This window comes from Elgaria multicarinata, chromosome 7 (genome assembly GCF_023053635.1).
Source record: "Elgaria multicarinata webbii isolate HBS135686 ecotype San Diego chromosome 7, rElgMul1.1.pri, whole genome shotgun sequence".
NCBI lineage: Eukaryota > Metazoa > Chordata > Lepidosauria > Squamata > Anguidae > Elgaria > Elgaria multicarinata.
In genome coordinates, this window is record NC_086177.1 from 16,616,193 (window position 1) to 16,640,625 (window position 24,433).

At 41.0% G+C, this 24,433-nt stretch overlaps 1 protein-coding gene across 1 annotated transcript in view; it reads right to left on the minus strand.

Moving 5' to 3' along the window:
• The window catches only part of MYO10 (myosin X), a 185,236-nt gene that overhangs the window by 11,527 nt on the left and 149,276 nt on the right, over positions 1 to 24,433 (minus strand). The window contains exons 23-35 of the mRNA XM_063130250.1: positions 22,695 to 22,886; positions 22,455 to 22,494; positions 20,181 to 21,083; positions 18,593 to 18,716; positions 16,997 to 17,240; positions 16,488 to 16,583; positions 11,887 to 11,980; positions 10,020 to 10,075; positions 6,826 to 6,968; positions 5,898 to 6,092; positions 4,434 to 4,591; positions 1,914 to 2,037; positions 661 to 958 (exon numbers count right to left, since the gene is read on the minus strand). Coding sequence (XP_062986320.1) covers positions 661 to 958; positions 1,914 to 2,037; positions 4,434 to 4,591; positions 5,898 to 6,092; positions 6,826 to 6,968; positions 10,020 to 10,075; positions 11,887 to 11,980; positions 16,488 to 16,583; positions 16,997 to 17,240; positions 18,593 to 18,716; positions 20,181 to 21,083; positions 22,455 to 22,494; positions 22,695 to 22,886 — 2,667 coding nt within the window. The remainder of the gene's footprint in view (positions 1 to 660; positions 959 to 1,913; positions 2,038 to 4,433; positions 4,592 to 5,897; positions 6,093 to 6,825; positions 6,969 to 10,019; positions 10,076 to 11,886; positions 11,981 to 16,487; positions 16,584 to 16,996; positions 17,241 to 18,592; positions 18,717 to 20,180; positions 21,084 to 22,454; positions 22,495 to 22,694; positions 22,887 to 24,433) is intronic.

Consider the following 24,433-nt stretch of genomic DNA (forward strand, 5'->3'; position numbering starts at 1 on the left):
TTTAAAAGATTTTAGCCTGCATTTCAGGGTGCACTGTCCTCACAAAAAAGTGTACAATATTGTAAAAACGTGAGCATTATAATTATAATTAAACACACACACACCACTAGCAGCTAATTATTTTTAAGCATGAAATGCAGAGTGGAATAAATGTGTCTTCAGGGTTTCTTTTAAAAGCTAGCAGTGATGCGGCCATCTATATCTCTCTGAGGAGGGAGTTCCAAAGGTATGAGGCCCCATTGAGAAAGTCCTTAGTCCCAAGCAGGCTAGGATTGTAGAGTGTTTTGAGGAAACCTTCCCCCTTATTTCCCTTCAAATCCCTCCCCTTCTCTTCCCTCCTGCTACACCCCCTACACAAGTGCCACCCTGAACCCAAGGACTAGGTTCTCCAAAGGTGCACAGAGAAGGAAGCCTGTGCAGCCTTGATCTATACCTTCCTTTGTCCCCTTCCCATGGGTCCAGCTACAGTTCCACAGCTACTGTTTCTCTATCACACTCTAGCATGACAGAGCATGGCAAAGAGATAATCTTGGAAACTGTAGGACTGTAAAATGGTGCAGAAACGTACATTCCTCCCAGTAATTGGTGTGTGTGTGTGGGGGGGGAAATCAACCAAGACACTTTATTGTACTGGATGCAATCATTCCTAGCTGTGCTTACCGTTTTAGGTGGAACTTCAGGTACTTGAGAATGCCACGGCTTGGCAGAAACATGCAGCTCATGCATGTGAGGATCTGCCAGCTGTACAGATTGCCGACGCTCCCTGGATTAGGCACTTTGCTGGTTTGTTTGATGAGCTGACAGTACAGCTCATCACGCAGAGGCCGTAAATCATGTCCTGTCTGGAGAATACCCTGAATAATAGGAACGGGATCTGACACAGATTCCAGTTGCTGCAGAGAATTAAATATCTTGATAGCTTCATCCTGGAGAGTTGTGTAGCCTTTGTCTTTTAGAACTAGACAAGGGAAACATGAAAGTATACTTAAATTGCTCAGAGATCAAACTAATATGTTTGAAATGGTGCAAAGCATTTGGAGCAATGTTTTACAAAATTCAAAACCGAGTAAGCAGAAAACGGGATTTTATTTTTATTAATTTGTAACAATTAAAATACATTTTACACAGATATTTACTTGGTTCATTTCCCTCCGCCCCTTTTCCTTGGAACTGGTTATTTTGTCAAAGATTTGGGAGCGGATTATTTTGTCTGGCTTCTAACAGACAGAAGGTTCTGGACAGTGCTGTGTTGATCCCACACTGGGGAAGCCATTTCCCCCTCCTGCAATAATCACCTCTTCCCCAAGCTCCAACAGCCTCCCTGGTTCTACAACCTTCCCTCATGAAGTGCATGAATAAACCAGGTACCGAAGCAGCCGGCTACCAACATTTATACACCACCCCTCTCCCGCTTTAATGCTGTAGAAAGAGAGGCTAGCTCTGGTGCTATACAGGATGATAAATATAGGCTGGTGTTTGTAAAAAAAAATGTTTTTATTTAAAAGTTCAAGAAGGCTCAACGTTTCGGATTGTCAGATCCTTCGTCAGGAGCACTGATTGACACTTTTTCTGTAGAGAGTCTTTGTGGAGAGCTGTGTTTTCTTATCCAAAAAACTGCTGCTGTTGACAAATACCAGCCAGGAATGCTGGCCATTCCTGCTAAAGATGGATGAGGATGGAGGGAAGTGGGAAGAGGGAGAATGGCAGGTAACTATGCTTGGCTGAGCACAGCAGTAACACGCCGTAACTACCTCTGCTATTTAACTACAGCAGCATGTCAGTGAAGAGACTTCAGAAGGGACTCTATTGAGGGGAGTAAAAGAGCCAAGTCATTTTATCTTTGTGAAAGTATCTGCAGCAAAGGTTCTTATGCAGAAGTGATTTTGCACACTGAAAAGGACGGACTTGCTTACCGTTCAGATTGATGTCTCCGTAGGGAAGGGGCAAGAGTGGGGAATGTAGTGGATGCTGTGTGTAACGAAGAATAGGGTTCCTCTTATAGATCTGTTCAACAACTTCAGGGTTCAGGCAGTTCTCCTGGGTGAATATGAAAGAATTCGAATTATTCATAGCCCAGATGAGAAAAATAATCTACTGTGGAATGCTTGTGAAAGGTCAGGAGTAAACTAAGTTATTTAAGCACAGGTCCAAAGGGAAAGGAGCTGAGCCAGAAAGAAGTGGCCTGTATTTGAATTCTCCCCCAAAACATTTCACAGGCAAACCCACATTCTTATTTATTTAGAAGATTCATATCTTGCCTTTTTCCTCCAAGGAAGCTTACAATATAGATTGAAATCATGTGCAATGATACCACACTGAAACACAAAAGAACGGAGTGCTTACAAACCAGAGCAGCAGGACGCAAAGTTCAAACGAAACAGTAAAACCAATTCAGACAATTAAAACTATGTTCTTTCTGTTGGCGCTGCTAATGAGAAGGCCGTATGCTGTGTCCCTGCCACCTATGCCTCTGAAGGCAAAGGGACATGGAGCAAGGCCTTCAAATAATCCGACCCCCAAAGCTTGCAGGGGCAAAACTAACACTCAAAGGGGTGAATATATTTGTTCAAAGAAGGTGGGGAAACCATTACTCCCATACTACAAAGGAGGAAAGCAACCAGATACGTTGCTTTTACTTCAATGCTGAAGAGAGCGTGCTCTGATGCCCGTTGTCATAGGCCCGATTCAAAAATAAAACACACCAAAAGGTGCAAGCACAAAGAAACAAAAATCCTGCACCTGCTGGACTTTTGTTTTGTTTTATAAATAGCCAGAGCAGCAGGGTTGCCTCTTTGTGGTAGTTGGATCCCACCCCAGTAAGGATGAAGAACTGGAATGCTGTGGGATGGCAGGATCACACATGCACTACCCATGCCGGTTGCTGCCACTGATAAAGGCATGGCTGATGTGATGCTGTCCTTCAAATGCTGCCCTGAGTTCTTTGGAGGAAAGGCGGGATACAAATGTGAATAACAGCACCATCACCACCACTATCACTCTCGTATTGTTATTCTACAAACGGAACCGGCCACAAAATGTTATAGGCTGGAACGCTGCTGTCCTGGGTTCCAGCTAGTCAGCCATGCCCTCTTCCAGGCTATTCCATTCCACCACTATCCCACCACCACCTGCACACAGTAGGCTTTCTGTGCTCACTCAGAATGCTCAGGGCCTCCCTGGGCTGTTGGGTTCCCCCCACTTAGTTATTTTTGTACTTCTGTAAACCTTGATGTTTCCCTCAAGCCTGCTGTTACTTTTCTCTTTTGCATGGATAGTGCTGTTTGGGCTACGTAAGGCTCCTTACTCAAGAGGGTGAGTTTGCTGTTAGCCTATAGGATTTGTTATTGTAATTACCTACATTTGCATCCTGTCTTCTTTGATGGAACCCAGGGTAGCATTTGAAGGACAGAATCATGTGGGGTGGCTAGGGATAGCAGCCACTGAACCGCTCTGGTAGCACGAATTGGGCTTTAGGGATAATGTGGTCATAGAAGGAACAATAACCTCAGTTTCAGAACATTTAACAGAACTCTACTCTCTTCCTTTATGGCAGGAGAAGAACATGGTGGAATCTCTTTCCCCAAATGACAGTTTTCAAGACCATAACCCATAGATGCAGAACGTCAGGCCTGGGGGACCAAATTGGCCCTCTGCAGGTCCCCAAAAGGCCATGCCAACTTCCCCTGGCCCTACCCCTTCTCCCCCAAGTACTGATTGTTTGGTGGATTCCTGGCTTTTGTGCACTTCCCCCCTCCCCCCCCCCCCATTCTAAAAGGTTGAAATGCTTCTCCTGAGACTTAGGGCATTTTTAAACCAGGGGGGTGGAGGGGGAGGATCTCGCGATATGCTGATCGCGAGATCCTCCCCCTCAGTCTACACGTGGCATGCAACGTCCCAGGAGGACATAGGATGTCGCACCCACCATTTTGTTTTCTTTTTTACTGAAAATGAGCACACGAGCGCTCGAATACCAAAGTAAGGTTTTTTTTTAAAATAAAACCCGCTCCTGAACCTCCCACCCCACAGGCACAGGGTTCCTGAAGAGCTCTGTGCCCGGTTCCCGTCTCCACGCGGTTATTTGCGAGGAGCTGGGACAAACTGGGAAGGCCGCCCACAAGTCCTGCGGTCTCGGGATCATCCAGGGACCGCAGGAAAAACTGGGACAAAAGTGTAGGGCAACATCCCGGGGAAATGCAGGGATCTTCCCTCCCTGCTCCCGGGATCCCCTGTGCATCATGTGGATGCACAGGGATGATCCCGGGGCGATCCCCGGGATCTCGCCCCATCTAACCATGCCCTGTGTTAGTTAATAAGAGCTTTGAACTAAAATATACTGGCATTTTGACCCCACCCACCACTGGAATGGGGCCACACTGAGCTTCTCTGAAATCCTTTGGATTGGAAGAGGTTTTGCACCCCTGCTACAAGCCTACCTTAATGTCTTGAATAAGCTGTTGAGTGGGAGTGTCGATGGGTGCTTTTGTGTCAATCACGTTCTGGATAGCACTTGACCAGCGGGTGGCTTCATTGAGCAGCTTGGTATATAGGCGGTAACAGTGCTTGCGTCCGTACACCGTTACATTCCAGTAACCTAAGGGAAGAATAAATAAGAAAACACCTCGTTAATTTGATTTAGACTAACTATGAACAGGTAGCTTCTGAACAACTCTGTATCAACACTTCCAGATCACCCCAAGAAGTGCAGCTAATAAATCTGATTTGTCATGAACTGTGGACCTGCACCAGTGTTTAGCAACCAGAGACTATTCCTTCCTTCTTGCAGCAACCCAGCATATTCTATTTTACATTTTTGTTGTGCAGATCAAAATAGTGCAAAGCCCAGGGTTCTATAGTGGGACATGGGAGAGGGCTTTCTTTGTTGTGGCACCCCTGCTGTGGAATGCCCCCCCCCCTCGGAGGCCTGACTGGGGCCGGCACTGGTTTCATTTTGGTGCCAAGTTAAGACATGGCTTTTTAACAAAGCCTTTGATGGCTAAATTCACCAAGCCTGTACATAGTTTTAATTTTCTGAATTGGTTTTACTGTTTTTAAATTCTATACTGGTTTTAGATTAGTAATAATTTAATTTGTTTTTAGCTGTGTACATTTACTGTTTTATATTGGTTGTATGATTTTATTTGTACGCCGCCTTGAGATCCTTGTGACATAGGGCAGGATACAAATGACTTAATAATAAAATAAAATGTCTCCAAATTGTACAAAATAATACCCCTTTAAAGACCAGTTAACGAAGCATAGCTAGCTACAAAAACACTAGCACTAAAAATAAACAATCATAAGTCCCTTCTTGTGATTTGGCTAATAAGATGTGCTTGAATTAAATTATCACTTTAGATCTGTTTGAAGTACCCAAGTATTTTTAGGGTACAATCTGATTAGGGTGACCATATGAAAAGGACAGGGCTCCTGTGTCTTTAACAGTTGCTTAGAAAAGGGAATTTCAGCAGGTGTCATTTGTATATATGGAGAACCTGGTGAAATTCCCTCTTCATCACAACAGTTAAAGCTGCAGGAGCTATACTAGAGTGACCAGATACAAAAGAGGCCAGGGCATCTGCAGCTTTAACTGTTGTGATGAAGAGGAAATTTCACCAGATTCTCCATATATACAAATGACACCTGCTGAAATTCCCTTTTCAATACAACTGTTAAAGATACAGGAGCCCTGTCCTCCGTTTCATATGGTCACCCTATACAATCCTATGTATGTTTAGACAGAAGGACCACAACTACCAGCATCTGTTGGCTGGGGAATGCTGGGAGTTGTAGATCTTTTCTCCCCGTCTAAACATGCATAGGGGCTGCACCTTCAATATCCTTAATGGATCACATGTCAATTGATTCTAGGAGAAAGGAGCTCCCAAGGAGTTTGTTACCTGTCTCTTTAAAGATTTTCTCATCGGGAGGCACAGCAGAGCAGAGGCTGTTTAGCACTAAAGTGCCTAGTTTGAGGGCATTCTTCTCTGAGCTCTTGTAATAATCCAAGGAATTGTGTGTCAGAACAAACCACCGCTTCTTCAGTTTCAACGAAGTCATCTTTGGAGTGTTCTTAACCTCCTTGTGCAACCATCCTAGTCAGGTGGAGAAAAGACAGTTCCTAAATTAAATAAAACTGTTTTGAAAGAAAAAGATAAAAAAAAAACCTACCATCACAGTGTGGGTGGGTGGGTGGGGAGGCATAGATGGCAGACAAATGCTCCCCTCAGATAAGGTAAATCAACACATTTGGATGATTCAAGCTAGCCCCTGTGCTAATTTGAAACAATTATCTAATGTAAAGTATTCAGCTTTGCCCATCTGTTCTTCAGAGAGAAATCCCTCTGATTCAGCCAACATTTTAACACAACCTGGTGTGAAGCTTTGCCAAAATGTCGAGATGCTGATGCTCTACCAACTTTAGGAAGACTCTCTTCCAACTATGCTGCTATAGTCTTCGCAGTTTTCCCCCAAGTCTGCAGTGGTCTCTGGTCTTGCAACGCGGTACGTAAGACGAAGGCTGCTGAGATGGTGTGGATGAGGAGAGACAGCAGGGCCTCCCCAGCAGAACTGTGCTGATGTTGAAACCAGCTAGTACAGGCAGACGCTTCCCTTTATCATGGTGCCTTAAAGAAACTAAAAACGTCTGCAGACATATATGGCACAGTCTATGCTGTGGTTTTCTGAATTAGGGATTTAGGTTGGAAGAAGAACAATCCTTGTTTTTTGCAAATTGCTACCAAGTTCTTCAAATTCTACAATTTAGTAAAATAAATAAATAAAAACAGCCAGTGTTACCGGGGGATTTCTTTTGAGAAGCGTTCTTACCCCTCACTATGAACTCTTGCCCCTCTACTCGAGTGTCGCCTTTCGATCTCTGCAGCAAGGTGATCCAGTGGTGCATCTCCTCTGGGGTGTCGGCGTTGCAGTGAAGAACACGATTAGCAGTGATGATCACAAATGAATTGGGTCTACGCAGGAGACACAAAAGAAAGGGAAATGCCTGTATAGTAAACATGGACACTATTTGGGACCATAACAAAGTCAGGCTGACCTGCTATCAGCATAAGCACTTCTCCCTTGTTTATAGTGTAGATTCAAGGAAACGTTGAATCACTTCCTTTATCATTTTACTTTAATGGACTTGTTTTTAAATCTTGCCGTTTGATAACTTGGCACACAATCCCCAAACTCAGAGGTAAGGCCCATAATTTTTAATGGAGAGCTCTCCCTACTACCATTTTTTAAAAAATATATCAGATTAAGTAATTTGCTGCAGCCTTTCTGGGGGCCAGAAGAGAGGGATTCATTTTGGCTGCCCCGGGTCTCTATGAACAGGTTGGCCGATGAGGATTCAATTAGACCAGGAGTAGGCAAACTTTTGGGGAACATTTGTCATTTTCTTTCCAGGCCTGCAGGCATCTATGCTTGGCCATTCTTTTCGTGCCCCCCATTTCCTTGTCTTCCTGATTGACTGCCCCCAATGTCTTTCCTTTTTTCTTTCTCTCTCCCGCATTCTGCTACTTGATTTTCTTTCTCCCTGCTGCTTTTATTTCCGCCACCCCCCCTCCACATACACTTCTGCCAAGAAAGTAGATTGGGAGATATGTCTCTCAGGGCCTTGCTAGACCTACCTGAAAATCGGTGCTTCAGGCGCGGCGAGGCTGCGCTACAATTAGCACAGGCTGTCATGCCTATCTACACGTCCGCCATGACGAAGCCCCGCCGCGTCCGCCATTTTTTGTTGTTGTTAAAGGGGCCGATGTGCGCAGGAGCGCACCACCGGAAAGGTGAGGGTTGTTTTTTTTAAAAAAAGGTCCCCCCATCCCCCGATTTCCCCCCCCACGACCTCCCCTGGCCTGCGATCCCCCCGTCCCCACCTCCTGTGTCCTGCCGCCGATGTCCCCAGCCGCTCTGTCCCTCTGCTGCCACCACTGTCCCCAGCCGGTGTTTCCTGTTGTCGCCATGACAACAGGAAACACCAGCTGGGGACAGTGGCGGCGGCAGAACACAGGAGGTGGGGATGGGGGGGTGAGACATGGACGTGGGGACAGGGGGGTTTGGCGGTCGTGGGGAGGGAATCAGGGGAAGGGGGCAGGAGCGCTGCAGCTCATCCGCCACTTTTCCCAGGTACTTGCGCATAAGTGCAATAGCCGGGAAAAGTGGCGGAATGGTCCACATGCCCGTGGTCCTGGCCTCAGCCCAACCTGAGGCCGGGACTGCGGGAAAAACCGGGCTAAATGGGGTTTCATTTACCTCACGCCCAGGGAGGTTTCACCCCTGCCTGACCCTGGGATCCCCTGTGTGTCATCTGGACGCACAGGAGCGAGCCCGGGGCGAGCACCCAGCTAAACCTCCATCTAGCAAGGCCCTCAATCTGCTGACTCCCTGATTCCTGGCTGGGTGTAAGAAAAAGTTGTCATGGTGAAAACTGGGTTCGTGTGTGCAGGGGGTCCATTGATCTGATCCAGCAGGGCTCCTCTTACGTTCATACATTGGAGTTGTCTGGCTTTTGCAGATATTAGTTCCTTATCAGTGGCCTGTTGTGTTGCAACTACTTATGTGTTCTCAAGGAGTTTTGAACATGTGCTTTTTGAAATAGGACTTTCCCATGTTGCATCACAAACATCTTTTGAAACTGAAGAAAGTTTAAAAATCAGTTTCTTTTCCTTCAAATAGCACATCATCATTCCCATAACTTACTACAGTCAAATGCCCCATGGGCACGCCAAATTTTGGTGTTTGGGTGCACTTAAGGATTCCAGACAACGTGTTTAGTTGTGGTATTAATAGATATAACTATATACACCTTGAATTGGCTTCAAAAAATTACAGCTCTCTCTCCAGAATGAGAGCATTTGCTTGCTTTTTTCATTGCATTTGGTGACAACTGTAAATAAAGTTAAAACTCCATGTTGAGACACTCATGAGTATAAACAAACTCTGATTTGAGATTGAAACTTTGTATCAAGTTTATTTAACATGTTTACCTTAGCAGTGACATTAGCTGAATCAGTTTTTATACAGCGTTTTGTAATGAAGTAGTATGGGAGCATAGATCTCATTACAAATGCACCACAACTCTGTATTAATTCAGGCAGTAGAGTTGGTGTGTTGTGGAGTTTCGGACTTTTACCCACTGTGCTTAGCCGTTTGTGGCATCCATTCTGGGATGCACTATCAGTTTGCAAAGGACTCTTGTGAAGCCTCTCTTCCTAAACCTGATGCCCCCCCCCCCGATATTTTGGACTATAATTCCCATCATCCCTGACTGTACACCATGCGTGATGGGAGGTAGTAAGGTCTGACAGCTGCTCATCTCACCAGTACTAGTGTAAAGATTCTCTGCCTCATTAAGATGATCTATGAGGCAGGTGGCTTCCAGATATAACACCCTCTGGGAACTCAGATATCACAGCCTCTGGCCTTAGAGAAGCATTTCCTTGAAAAAGGAATGGTCCGTTTACATTTACATGTTCATCACTTGATCACTTGCATGTGTGAATGACCCATCACAAATCTAAAGCATGTAACATTCACATGTTCACATATAACTTCAAATGTAGTGCTTTTCACTGGAGTCAGTTCACACATTCAGCTGCTAGTGTTCAAGTGTAAAGATACCAAGTCATGTATGCGTAAACAAGTCCATGCCCTTTGCTCCTTCGAAGCACTGAAGCTACTCACTCCAGAGTAACCCTTCTGAGATGAGGAGCAGGTAGTTTCAGAACTGCAGCCAAAGCTGCTTCTGGTCTTTTCATCTTGCTGTGCTGTCTCTCAATGACAACGACCTTGAAACTTTGCTGGTTCAGTCATTCTGAGGGTCAAGGTTAATAGACGCATGTTCTGAACACACAAAAGAGAAATTCTATCCAGTAGTCCAAAATAAAGCAGCTGAACTATTTTCATTTTCCTCTGAGTCCAGGCTCCGTGTGCAGGTGCAGAGCCCATGTGTGTGAAGTACAGAGACCACGAAGGAGAACACATCGTATTTCAAAGCAAAGACCTCCAAAATAACTTACCGATCTGGATTGTCAGATGCACAGACAGAATCAATCAGCCCCACATCCAGTGTCCCCTACGTAAAAACACACAATGAATATTGTCTTTGCTGGCCTTTGGAATCCAAAGGGATACTAACACTATAAATAAATGTATGAGGTACTATGATGATGATTTGGAGGATATTTCATGGATTCAAATTCTAAAAACAGTCGCCATTAACAATTTGAGAAAGACATTCTGTTGATAAGAAGATCTTTGCAAACACCTTCCTACAAGTAAAATATGATCTATATTCTTTTGCTAAGAAATATTTTGTATGTATGTATTGAAATATTAATATACAGAGTACTTTGTTTTCATAAGATAAATTTTAAAAAATGTTTCAAACAATTTACATTTGGACATAGGCCCTTGTGGCAATATGTAATATGTCAATTTAATTTTAAAATAAGAACATATTTTTATTACATGTTGTCCCTACCAGTTTTTACAGTATGTATTTTAAATGTTTACAGCCCCCTGAAGGCGGCCTTGAAAAGATACAGGCCGAAATGCGTCGGGCTTTTCAACCTACAAATAAAAAGCTCAGCATCCTGAGAATTTGTTTCTCCCTTCTTTTCACCTGATTTGGGTGCTTTTATCCTCCTGTTTTTGATATTATATTTATTTAATGTATACGCCGATATATGCAATATAAGCCAATTACGTATAACTAGGGCAACAGAAAAAAAAATTCAAATTTTCATCACTGTTTTATGCATTTGTTAATAAAACTGTTATAAGGGAAAAATGCAAATGCAAAATTTTACTGAAAACAAATTTTAATCACCCTCCCAAAGATTATAAGACAAAATAAGGTCTGATATTATCTCTACTGAAATGTGATCTCGGGAGCACACTTTTCCATTCTGGTGGTGTCCCCCTTCCCTTGGTGCCCTAAGCACGTGCTTATATTGCTTAAAGGTTAATCTAGGGCTGATGTGAGGGTTAAAGAATCTTCACATAACCCTTAAACAGACTATGGGTTATGTGAGGGCTGTTTAACGCTCACATAATCCACGCTCGCAAGGTTCACAAAGCACAACTTCCAAGCAGGGGTTGCATATTCAAAATGGCGGCCGCACAAGTCCTGCACACATTGCAGTTCATTATGCATTTCTTTGCTTTTTTGTTCTGTGGAAGCATGGACTTAACTTAAATAACCCACAGTGGGCTTTCATGTCATGCAAAAAGCCCCATTAACTTGATAAGGCTGTCTTTATTTTGTAACTAACAAAGTTCTACTGCAGGTTTCTTGTGCAAACAGAAAAAATAATCCGCAATCAGTAGACTGGCAGTGTAAATAGAATAATTTAAGATTCCAGCCTATGTGTTCTTTGGTATGCTGGATTTACTGCTTTTATTTGTGGCAATGTCATTGGGTATATGAGCCAAAATCTGTGTCTACTTTGGATTTTTTTCTGTTGACTTCCCCAACCGCAGCTCCGAGTCCAACCATTTGATTCACCAAACCTCTAGAGAAGCCTTGGCATGCCCATCTGAATACTGCAATGGTGCTCAGACTATTAAATCCAATCCTTGCGGTAGTGTAATGTTACTGCATTGCGCAAAGTGGGCAGAGTTTTCGTACCAAGTAGAAAGTGAGAGCGAGTGTATCACTTGTAGTGGCAGAACAGAAACTGGTTCAATCCACATGTAGCTAGGCAAACTCCACCCTGGAAAAATGGAGCACTAGGACCCACCAAATGTATTGCTATAATAATATTAGTAATATACAAAAGAAACTGTATTGTCAGAGATAAAGCCTCACTGATACCCAAGCCCTTTTGATTCTAAATGTGCAAATTGCTGGGGCTGAATGCGTGTCTTTAAATCTTTCCTTACCACGGCATTCTGTGGATTAGCCTGCTCATCATGCATTTCTCTGATTTCTTGTTCTGTGGATGCATGGACTTGACTCAAGACACTGAACCACTGACTGCAGGGACAGAAAGGGGATAAGAAGGAGAAAGGTCAGCATAAAAACATCTCATACTAGTGGGTTGTCTTTCTTACTGTCTTGATATGAAGCAATATTTGTTGAGCTATTTAATTTCTCCTAGAAGGATATGCACATTCCTGTCACCCTCTACTTCCCTGCCACTGGTAATTGGCTTCTAAAAAACCCCAATTTCAATTCCTTTTGCTATAACTACAAAATATACATTGTTGACTTTTAGAATTTAAATCCACTCATCTTCATTCTCAGGCCATATGGCATTATGATATAATTATTATTAATACATGTTTGAAAACTTTTTATTTCAAATGAATAAACACTCTCTTTCCATTGGTAGATACGCCAAGCTTTTTCACAAGGAAAGCCTGCAGTGGACATAACACTGATTTCTACAGGAACGTTACATTTTCTGTATTTGTCTCTGTCCCATTGAAGCCATCTTGATCAATGTTTGCTTTTTAAATATGATAACGCACAACCCTATTGGCCAGTTTAAAGAAATTCTTGCCAAAAAACAAACAAACCACCATCCAGTAATAAATCAGAAGAAAAATGAGTGATTTGGGTCATGACAATAAATACTAATGAAACTTGAGTATCAGATCGCTATTTTTGTTTATGAGATTAAACAGTCACAGGAACTGACAATGAATATGACTTTAAATTAGTCTTTCCAGCCCTTAAAATATTTAAAGCAAAGGTGTAAGCTTGCTTTAAAAGTGTATGAAGCAGAGCTATAAAGTTTTGATCTGAGGAATAAAATTAGTTGCCCAAAATGCTTATTTCAGGAAATGAATCAGACTTCCTAAAGTTGCTCCTGGAGCTCTACAGCCAGGTTCCAGTCTCATAATATCCCTAAACTGATTAGTACAATAGAGAAGGCTGCAACATGGGAGGATTTTTATTATTGCCACATTTATATCCTCCAAGGAACTGTTTTATACCACAACCTTTCAAGGTAGGCAAAGTTCAGAGTGACTTGTCCAAGTTCATGCTGCATGGATGAATGGAGATTTATTTGAACAAAGGTCTCAATAGTCCCACGTCCATTGATTACAGCTCACTTGGAAATGCTTGAGGATGTTAACTGTATCCAAGACTATTGCCTTATAAAAGGATACAAGGCTTTGGGCCAATTGCTAAACATCTCCTTGGTTATAGAGCACAATGTAAGTATGTGCCTTTTTTTTTTTTAAGGTCGCTCTAAAAACAGTTTAAAATCTGACTAAAAAGCCTACGACCATTTACCCATCAGAAATATTTTGAAAAAAGCAATAAACAGATTGACTGGGTTCAGATGACACAATAACCCACAATGGGTTTAATAACCAACAGTGGGTTATTTAACCCACCGTGGGTTATTGTGTCATGTGGTGGGATTTTTTTTAACCCCGGTGGGTTATTTTGCCAAAATAACGCGTGCAAATAACCAACGATGTGCAGTGGGTTATTTAAACCACTGTTGGTTATCGTGTTGTGTGGCGGGCACCATTGATTATTTCGTCAGCTACAGAGTCACTTGGCAAGAGTGGTCAAAGTGGCGGCTGCTGTTCTGCTCAGCCGACGGGATATATTTTCGGCAACAAGGGATGATGGGATACAAGCAGCAGGACTGAGAGGGGAGGGAGGACAGGGAAAGGGTTAGTCAACACACTGTGGATTAATAGACCACTCACAGTTGTTTATAATCCAATTACAGTTAGTTATTTCTCTGATCGTGTGGGGAGTACCCGCAAAATAACCAATTGTGAGTTGACTATTAACCTACTGTTGACTATCCTGGCGTCTGAATGTGGCCATTGTTAACTTGTAAGCTTGCAGGAACAGGAGAAAATGCTAATTCTATCCATATAGTTCAAAAGTAAGTAAGAATGAAGAAGAAATAACGGCAGAATCTTTTAACTATTTAAAAGATTTGTATCTATCAGTTTCCTAATGATAAGAATATCTTGATAAGACATAAATTACAAGGTTTATCCTGTGCCTGTACAACAGATACAAATGGCAATTAATTTATTAAAGCTAAAAAGAACCACCAGGCCTTGTTGGTCTTCTGACTGAATTTTATGAGATATTCACTGATATACTGTTCTTCCTTAAAAAAAAAGATTCTTGATTAATATAGAAATACAATAAAGATTTCAGACTTGTGGAATGATGCAAGAATGTTATTAATACATAAGAAAGGTAAAGATCCAACATTAACATTGTCCTATTGTCTCCTATCACTGCTGAATCAAGGCTACAAAATGTTAGCTGTAATGTATACAAAAATACTAAATATGGTTTCCACCTATATCATAGCTATATTTATTCTTATTAGCATGAAAGGAGGACCAGGTTTTATTTTCAGACACAAAATCGTTTCAGATTATTCCATTATTATAACTTCAGATAATGTATAAGATTGCTCTGCAAATTGTGTATATAGTAATAAAAAAAATAGTTGTTGGAGATGTTGGCAAATGAAGCAGCTTTTATTAATAAATGGTGGCATTGTCAGTTAATCAAATACTTTTGGAACAAAATTTTGCAGTTTCCATGATGATTCAAATCCTCTACATTATGTTATCTAATAATTATTTAATTTGAAAAACAGATTGATCCTATAAAAAAAAGAATTTGTTTAGAATTTGCTGGTGCTGCAAAAAATGTTGGTTGCTAAGAAATGGAAAAGTAATTTTGCTCCCACATTGAAAGAGTAGTTATCTAAAATAAGGAAGGTGGCTGAAATGTCAAGATTGACAGAATTAATGAGATTAAGAGAACTGGAAACTGATGTCCAAAAGTTTGTACAAGAAATGGTCTTTTATTCATGAAATATAGATACAATTTAGATATTAAGAAATACAAAACTTTCTCTTTCCTCTTGGCTGATTAAGTTTATGCATTTGTAAATGTATTTGTAATGACTCTCAATTGTTTAGCTTGTTTCATTCTTTTTATTAATAATCTATAATCATTTATATATGTGGCATATTACGTTTTCTTCGTCATCTATATATTTTATGCATTATATTATGTGTAGGTATCTATAGAAACACCTGATGTAGTTAACTACGTGGAAAATGATAATCCAGCAGTTAGAAGTACAGAAGAAGGATAAGAGAGACAGACTCAACTATGCAGTACATTGGTTATTTCTTTCTTTTTGGGGTTTGTTTTGGTTAAGAGAGCCAAGAATTTAGGGAGTGAGGAAGGCAAAAATCCCCAAGGAACAACATTGATGGTCAGGTCTCATAAATAGGACGGTAACCTCAGCTTTTCAGTTGCTCTGCCAACAATCAGTTCTGTGTTTAATCTTTCTTCTCATGCCAACAAAATATGAGGGAAGTAAAGCTTACATAGTTCTCATGTAGCTATACTGGCATAAGGAAAACAATGTAGTCATATCTTTGACCACTCCCCACTTTGTAAAGAAATGGTCAGCAGCAGATTCAGCATTAACTAGAAGGCGTAAATAATTCAAGGGTCCAATTTCCAGCACAAGGCCTTTTGATTTCAGTACATCTGGAAAATAATTAGCTCGTATTAGAATCAAGGTCTGTCAGGTGGGCAGTGTTTCGTGGAAAGATAAATAAAGAAAATGACAAGAGGTGAACCTGAAGTGTCAGTGTTGTGTGTACACTACACACATTTTGAAATGCACACAATTATCTTCATGTTTTTGGGGAAAAACGACAGGTCAGAGGACAAAAGTCACCTTAAACCCTAGTAAATTTCATTGGCACATCAACAAATCTATTTTTGAACATGCTGCTAATAAGGGGAAAACGCAGATTAATACTTTTATTTCTGAACATTACCAAGTGTAACTAAAGAAACCTGAAAAAAACTGGGGTTTTAAACAGAATTAGACCACTGGAAATAGAGTACACAGTTAATTTTTTACTTTATGGAAGGTCATTGCTCCATCTGCTATGTTTGTAGTGCATGAAAAGAAGCTTTCAACAATTGTATGAAAACAAATTTAGAGAGCAGGAAAAAAATTCCAAATTATACTAAGTTTGAATATTTTTAGTTGCCTCTTGGCCATAACTGAAACATTAGCATTTATTCCATTAACAGTTGTCAGATTCTGAGGGTTTTTCGTTTCTGATTAGCAAGGGTTTAGGAAGCACTGTGGTCTATTCAACAAATTGTTCAGTTATTGTTATCTCTAACATGAACTCCAACAACCATGTAATAATGTGCTGGGAAATGTTAGATCCTGATTAGCAAACAGAACCCCAGAATGGGGGGAAACTCAGTTTAATCTGATACTGGTCAACAGAGAGAAGTTTACAGAATATCGTATTTTGCCCATGCCCATCATTTGGGAACCTTGGCAATGGAGCCAATATCTAGAAAATAGTAAACAGAACCGTACCTGAAAACCTCACTGCTTCTGCTGATTAATTTTTTTGCTGGCCAAGTCATATCAAAGAGTTCACATGTGCAAAAGGATAATATGCAAGTAGAATCCAAAGGAGGAGGAAGTTCTTACCTTGCATCTTCCGGTGATTCAGCAATCAAGTGATAGGTCCTATCTGCCATGATGATGTCAATCCCATTTTCTTTGCTAGTGTTATCAATGATATCTCTAAAGCAGATAGGAAAGGGGGAAATACAATGCTTTCATTCTGAAAAGTCACTGATACTTTGAAAATAACAATAAGCCCCTGGAATTTAGTTTTGTTGCCCTAAAACAATTTCTGCTCTCTTCTGTTACCAAGCAGGTATTTATCTATTTTTTTATGTCCCTGTAGACATTTTACTATAGATTTGTTTTATTTTCATCTTAAATTTCTTCAGCTATTGATATGTTGTTTGAGGCAAATGTTTAAACTAGACATGGAGCTCATACTAAGCTCGAGAGAAGGTTGGTTCCAAAGTAGTGTCATCAGTTTTGACACTCTCAGGGAAGGTGGTGGCTTGCAGCTTAGAAGCCTCTACCTCTGAGGATGCTGAAGATGGCTACTATATCCATGGGATGCCTTAAATGACCTTACTTACTTGGCTGTTCGGATTTCAAGCGTTCCTTTGAGCTTTTCTTCACTATCGTTTTCAAAGTACATCAGCCTGGATTGGCGGAGGACAAACCAGCGTTTCTTCCAGTTTCTTCTGGAAAGTGTAGATGATCCACCACCTTTCTTATGCAGCCAGCCTTGCTTGAGAGCTTCCTGCTTTGAGCGGAACCATAAGAAGGTTTCATCTTTTAAGACACACCAACGGCGCTTCCAAGTATTTATCAAGCCACCTGCCAAGGGGTGGAGGGGAAGAGAGAGAAATAGGTTTAAAAACATGGATTTATTTAAAAATGTTCAACGCTCCCACGTAGCTCTGCATTGTTTTTTTTTGTTTTTTTTAGTAATGATGAATAAGTTGTCTTTCAGGTATGCTTGTAAATCAATACTATATCTCATCAAGAAAATCCGACTATCACAGAAACATAGAATAGTAGAGTTGGAAGGGGCCTATAAGACCATCGAGTCCAACCCCTTGCTCAATGCAGGAATCCACCCTAAAGCATACCTGGCAGATGGTTGTCCAGCTGCCTCTTGAATGCCTCTAGTGTGAGAGAGCCCACAACCCTATCTTCTGAGGTAGCCCAGGATTCTTAAGAGCATAATTTGAAAACCACTAGTCTAGGCAATTAATCAATAACAAAAACTGTAAAAGCTGTATATAGGTAAACAAATAAACAATAACAAATACACCTGCACTATATTTTACAACCGTCACAGAGTTCCAAGCTGTCCCCTCTTCTGACCAGTGTTTGAGAGAAGAATCCAATTCAGCTTCTGTCTCCTATTTGCTTCTCTTCTCCCTTCTCCCACTGCCTCTGGTGACACAATCCTTCTGCTGATGCACACAATCCCAATAACAGGTCCCTAAGTGTTCCAGAAGCCAAGTACTTTGTTAGAACTTCCCTCCGGCAGATGGAACGATGGGCCCACCATTCTTACAAGTAAAAGAAGAAATACAGGACAGAGCTATGCATAGCCTTTATTCAAGCACAGCATAATCATCATAGAGACCAAAATTATTGGTCCCTTGGGGAACATTTGAAAAACACACTTTTTAAGGTCTCTCTGCAGCGATTTCCTTCCATCTTTAGGCACATTCAGGCATTTATGAACACCCATCACAAGAGTTTACACCTCTGATCAATTTGATTAGCAGTCAGTAATGAGCTCCTCCTTCGATTTGTTTATTCCTTTCTTGTTTCATGGCTTTTTAGGCTGCCTTGAAATATCCAGCCTTTCAGTTTTGTTAATCAGAACATATATCATGAGTACAGATGAATGAGATAAAATCAATAAAACTGTAATAATTTCCAACAATATTACAGGGATGCCTGGTAAAAAAAGGCATTATTTAAATCTAAATACTATTAAAAGGGCTCTGCCTTATTATAATTTCTGTTTATTTTCCATCGAAGAAGTAGAGTGCTGATTCTCGACACATGAGAAAGAAAGGCACTTTATTTTGGTTCTTTAAATTACTCTGGACTCATCCATAAATAAATAAATATTGTGAACCACCCAGGGAGCTTCTGCTCTTGGGCGGTATAAAAATGCAATAAATAAATAAATTAAATAAAAATACCTTTCATGTACAAAAAGCTGTGGAAATAGGGCAGGGTGACACAGCTGTAGACAGAATCCCTCCGATACGAAAGTTCGTCATCTGTATCAAACCGTGAGTCAAAATCTTCCTCACTATCTTCAAACTGAAAGATCAACATAACACAGAGAATTAACTTATAGAAGAAGCATAACCTGGGACATTTTCATCACATTCTAGTCCTGTTCAGATATTATTAACTCCTGGCACATTTTTATATAAACAGGATCTCCCTGTTTGACTGGTCACTTCTCCCTGCAGTCAAGGGAGAAGGGGAGGAAGTGCCCTCTTCACAGGGGCAATCCTTCAAAGTGGGGTAGTGTGGCATAATTTCTGAATAGGTCTTCCTTCTTTCAGTAGTTCGCAGACATCCCCCCTCCCCAGAATACAAAAAAAATCCTGAAAGAATAGATCACATTTAGCAGATAATTTTCATATATAATCATTCATTTTCTACATTTATGTTGCTTCTGCAAAGTAACTTAATATCTTGGCCATGTGTTGCTTTATTCATGGTCATTAAAATTAATCCTATGCTGTCTTTTTTTCCTTTGATAGACAACAAATTCACTTTAAGAGTGATTGCAGAATAGCTATTGTAATACGCCCCTCAAAACTGAAATTTCCCCTCATGATAAAGGAGTAGCTATTTAATCTATAAAAGGCAAGAAGGTATCTTTTATTAGACCAGTTTGGTTGGTATGGGCAGAAATGAACTTTTGAGTTACAGCACAAAACCTCGAATCTACGTTTATAAATAGTAAATATTACATGTTAAGAAACGCTTATATTATTGAACCTGAACTCTTCAGGCACTTCCTTTTTCCTATGCTGCTCAACATCAGCAAATTTTTCACAGTGCTTCTCTGTTGTAACATATACAGTTCTGGGAAGAATTTGGTTTCAGGTTATGTCTGTGATCTCAGAGGACAGACGTTTGCAGTCATTACACTAAGCACCAGGAAATTAACTTTGACAATTTATTTATTTATTACATTTATATACCGCCCCATAGCCGAAGCTCTCTGGGCGGTTTACAAATATGTTTACTTGGGTGACCATATGAAAAGGAGGACAGGGTTCCTGTATCTTTAACAGTTGTATTGATTTTTTTTTCAACAGGTGTCATTTGTATATATGAGGAACCTGGTGAAATTCCCTCTTCTTCACCACAGTTAAAGCTGCAGGTGCCCTGCCCTCTTTTAAATCTGGTCACTCTAGTATAGCTTCTTCACCTTTAACTATTGTGATGAAGATGGAATTTCATCAGGTTCTCCATATATACAAATGACGCTTGCTGAAATTATCTTTCCTATGCACCTGTTAAAGACACATGAGACCTGTCCTCCTTTTCATATGGTCACCCTAATGTTTACATATATGTGTACGTATGTATGTATGTGGGTGTTGTTAATTGAAGTTGCACTTGGAATATGTTGGTAAGAACAGTCCTTGGTAGAGACAACTGTGCTACATTAATTTTGACAATGTTACATTTAAACCAGGACATCTTTACATTACCCTTATTCCTTCCCCAAATATGTATAATGGCAAAGAAAACAATACTCACAGAAGACTGAGCTCCCTCAGAACTAAACCTGTATGCTCCAGAACTGTTGTATGTCCCCACAGAATAGCGGTAGTCAGGGGACCACTGACTACTATGAGAATTAGAAAAGGTCACGCTGCTTCCAGAAGTGATAGCACCATCTTCATAGTCGTCTTGGTCATAATCGTAGTCCCCATCAGGAGAAATTAGGTCTGCAGAATTCAGAGGCCTGCATGAGATATTTTCTGGCATGCAGTATGTGGATTCTCCGCTTGAGGAGTTTTGGAGACTGATGGAATCATGGCTAGAAGGAATAAGTGTGCTGTTGCCAGCGTCAGGACTCGCCGGCACTACTGTGTCATTCATGTATGGATCCTCTTCTGAAGAGTCATCGCTCGTCCTGATGCCACTTGTCCTTTGATCAGAGTGGCCATGCTCACTCGGGTTGGGTGAATCTTTAAAAGCATCATCATCCGCTTCAAAGCCCTCATCAACCTCCTCCTCAGGGTACGGCTGGCTGAAGTTAAAATTGGGTTTCTCACTGCCGGTGTTCCCAGTCAAATCACTAAGATCTGCACAGAAACCGCTGCCAACGGAGAGCGTCCTCTCGATGTTTCGGACACATTCGTCAATCTCGTCAAAGTTCAGGGACTCCAAGAACTCCTGCGCTGCTCGACAGGCCTCGTCCTCCAGGCGTTTCAGCTCCTCATCCCGGAGCTGCTGCAGCCTCTGCAGTGAAGCCTCTGTCAAGGACAGTTCTTGCTGCTCCTTCATGCGCTGCAGGTCTTCAATCTCTTTTTCCAGGCGCAGGATCTCTTCCACCTGCTTGTTTTCTTTTTGCTTCTCCAACTCTCGCTTTAGCTCTTCTTCCCGTCGGGCTTTCTGAATAGCTGCCAGTTCCTGCTGCCGCCTCTCCTCCTCCGCCTGCATTTGCAACACACAAGAGTCCTTACTCTATCCCTTGCTACTGTACTTCTTCCAAATTGTTAATTTTGAAGCACTCACTTCCCCTTTTTTCATAAGACATTTGTCAAAATATCATTATACTGAGCTATGTAGAGAAAAAGCTCAGACTAATATCCAAGACTGAGGGTGGAATTACATTTTATAAGAAATACAGGTCTGCTGCTGAAAATAGCAGTCCCATGTGGAGTACTGCCAAGACACAGGCTCTGAACAACAGACCCGGCCGCGGCTATTCCCTGCTCAAGCCAAGCACCACCGCTTGATACGCCTGAGGCAAGGGATAAAAACGACCTTCCTCCAAACTATGTGGAGAAAAGAGTTTAAATGGAGAAGGATTTCAATAATAAAATAATACAATACACTGTGAGTTATATGTACTGAGGTGAATTATTGTCAAAGTGGGTGCTAAATGTATAAACTTCAGATGATAAATGCCAAACAGACATGTGGGACTTTTGTGGTAGTTAAAAACAAAATAATTAAAATTTATTTTTAAAAGTTCACAAGCTTTGTTTCAAATAAAACATTTAAAAACCTTTTTTGAAACCTTTCATCCAATCCTTTCACCCATTCACATACACGCTTTCCTTTCTCACACACAATCACTCTTGAGTTTTCTTTATTATCAGTATTGTTTAATATACATCAACTATGTGCACATCGCACTCCAAAGACACCACTCTCTACACTGAACCTCAAATTCTCCAGATCCAAGTACTCTAAACACCAAGAGCTAACACACAGAGAGTGCTAAAGACTCTAAGAGTACCCCAAAGTCTCTCAGTCCCCTCAGTCCTTCCCTTATATATCACTCCTCCCCCCTCCCAAGACATTCTAACTCCGCCCACTCAGGCCAACATTCTAAACTCACCACAGACTTACAAACTGCAGACATACATTTGGGAACTGAGTTGTGGGGTGTAATGCCACAAGTACCCCTTCCCATTTTAAGTTGTACAACAACATGACCCTGGACCTCCTTACATCATTATATTCGGCATTTCTCAGCCTCCTCACCCCCGTCTTCGGAGGCGATGAAACACTGCACAATGACATCAGAATATGGAGAAAATTATGCAATGATTTTGGGCAAGAGAGCAGGAAAAAGGAACTTGGGACTGCCAATTTTGTCAGTCTTATGTTTCATCCCTTAAAACCTTGCCAGAAAAAAGAAGCAGGGTGCAGAAATCAGACACAAACCACTTTGATCAAGTTCACAGTCATCAGTCCTATCTGACTACCACAGAAAATTCCTGCCACAGAATATTAATCCACATTGAAAAGTTATTCAAACACAAAAAGCGGCAGAACGTTTCTAACATAGCTTACCTGCCGAGCAAGACGTTCTGCTTCCTGCTTTTGTCGCTTTCTAGAAAGATAATCAGAAAAGGGTTAGAAACAAAGAAATAAAAACAAAGGCATCATTCAGCATAGTCTAGTTTTTCGAAATAACATGTGCTCAATAGTATCTGCACAAAATTTCAAAGGCTGATGAAGCGATTTTGCGTGAAAGCCAAGTTGCTTACCAAATATAACCTCCTCCCCACCGCCAAACAATATACTCCGTACCTTTCCTCTTCCTCTTGCTGTTGTTTCTCCTCCAGCAGCTGCTTGAAAACACGGCGGGCGATCTGCCCTCGGAGCTGTTTCTGGAAGGTGATGGCCGCTTTCTTCAGGAGCAGATATTTCCTCCTTAAGTAGAAAGCTCTGTAGTTCTTCTGTATGATAACCACATAGTAAAGGACCTTTCTGTAGTGCTTTCTGAAAAAAAGACAGAGATATGTCTTTGTGTAGAAGGAGTGAAGAACTGACTATTGGAACTGCCAATAGTGCTGTCTTAAATAAAAGTTTCCAAGCAGTTAAAGAGGGTTTGTGGACAGCAATATTAGCTCAGCAACTATGAAAATTCTTCATTGTGGTTTTTGCTACTGCTCCCCTAGGAAGGCTAGACTCAGTGTCTAGCATCTTTGCATGAGAAAAAGATGCATCTTGCTTAAGCAAACACATTTTTATATCATTGACTAAAAGCAACTATTTGTAATCCATCAAGATTCTTTGACATATATTTCCTGGCATGAAGAAAGTAAGTTGCATATGGCAGGGTAGCTTTTGTACTTAAGAGAAGAATTTTTTGCTCTTGTAAGAGACATACTGTCAAAGATATATAGGTAGGATAATATACAGATGAAAAGAAATGACCTCATTGAACAAACAGCTATTGAACAACTCTCTGTTGACTTATGAGGGGAGTAAACAGATGGGATCTACTACTCAGACTCGAGCACATAATGCATGACATTAGGTAAGCAAATAAAGTGTCATAATTCAGTCACCTCCTTCCCTTGTTCTATTGTTCCTTGGTGGGGGGGAATCAAAATAAACAGCTTGGTCTGCTAGGTCGTCTTTTTCTCCCTTCTGCCACTGTAAACACACTAAAGCTACAAATTTCCACATCCCCTTTCTCTTAACAGCACAAATTAAAAAAGTTGGGACTACACTCAAATAAGTGATTTGCAAGCCACAACCAAAAGTAAATATTCAGATGGTGTAAACCACAGGGCTACCTGCACGTTGCCTAGAGAATGTTTTGTGTGTGTGTGTGTGTGGGGGGGAAATCCTCTCATGATGGCTTTTCTCCAACACCCTTATAATATGTAGACCCTGTCACCACATTGTTCTTCTGCATGGTGTGGAACATCTCTGGGTCAGCACATCTGTTCAAGATGCTGAAGTTTAACACCGGCCCTACATATGGTTTCACAGGACACAACATCATGCATAGACAATTTTACATAGGCAGTTTCACGTTCTCTCAGACTTCAAGTTGTAAGAGACATATTCCACATTTTATTGTTACACCTTTTTGACTTTTTTTTAATGTCCTGGCAATCCCTGAACATATGTGCACTATAACTGTGAAGCACTTTCTCCTAAGCAGCATCAACTTTATTATTTTATATCTATTAAATGCCTTTAAATGGATTCTCTAGGCATTGCACAATTCAAATTTTAAAACACAATAATAATCCAATAAGTTAAAATCCAACACAGCATAAAACCCAAACAGCACAGCATAATAAATACAGATTACAAAAGCTTAAACCCACAATCAGGTATAGGAACTAAAAAACCATAGCACTGGGACTAAAATAATACATTTTAAATTACCAAAATACTAAAATACATAAATGCCTAAAATACTTTAAATGCCTTGAAGATTTACAGAGCCTAGCCATCCATCAGGGAGTTGGTTTGTGTGGCTAAATACACTTTTGGCCCATGGAATGCCACCTGGAGCACAGGGGGTC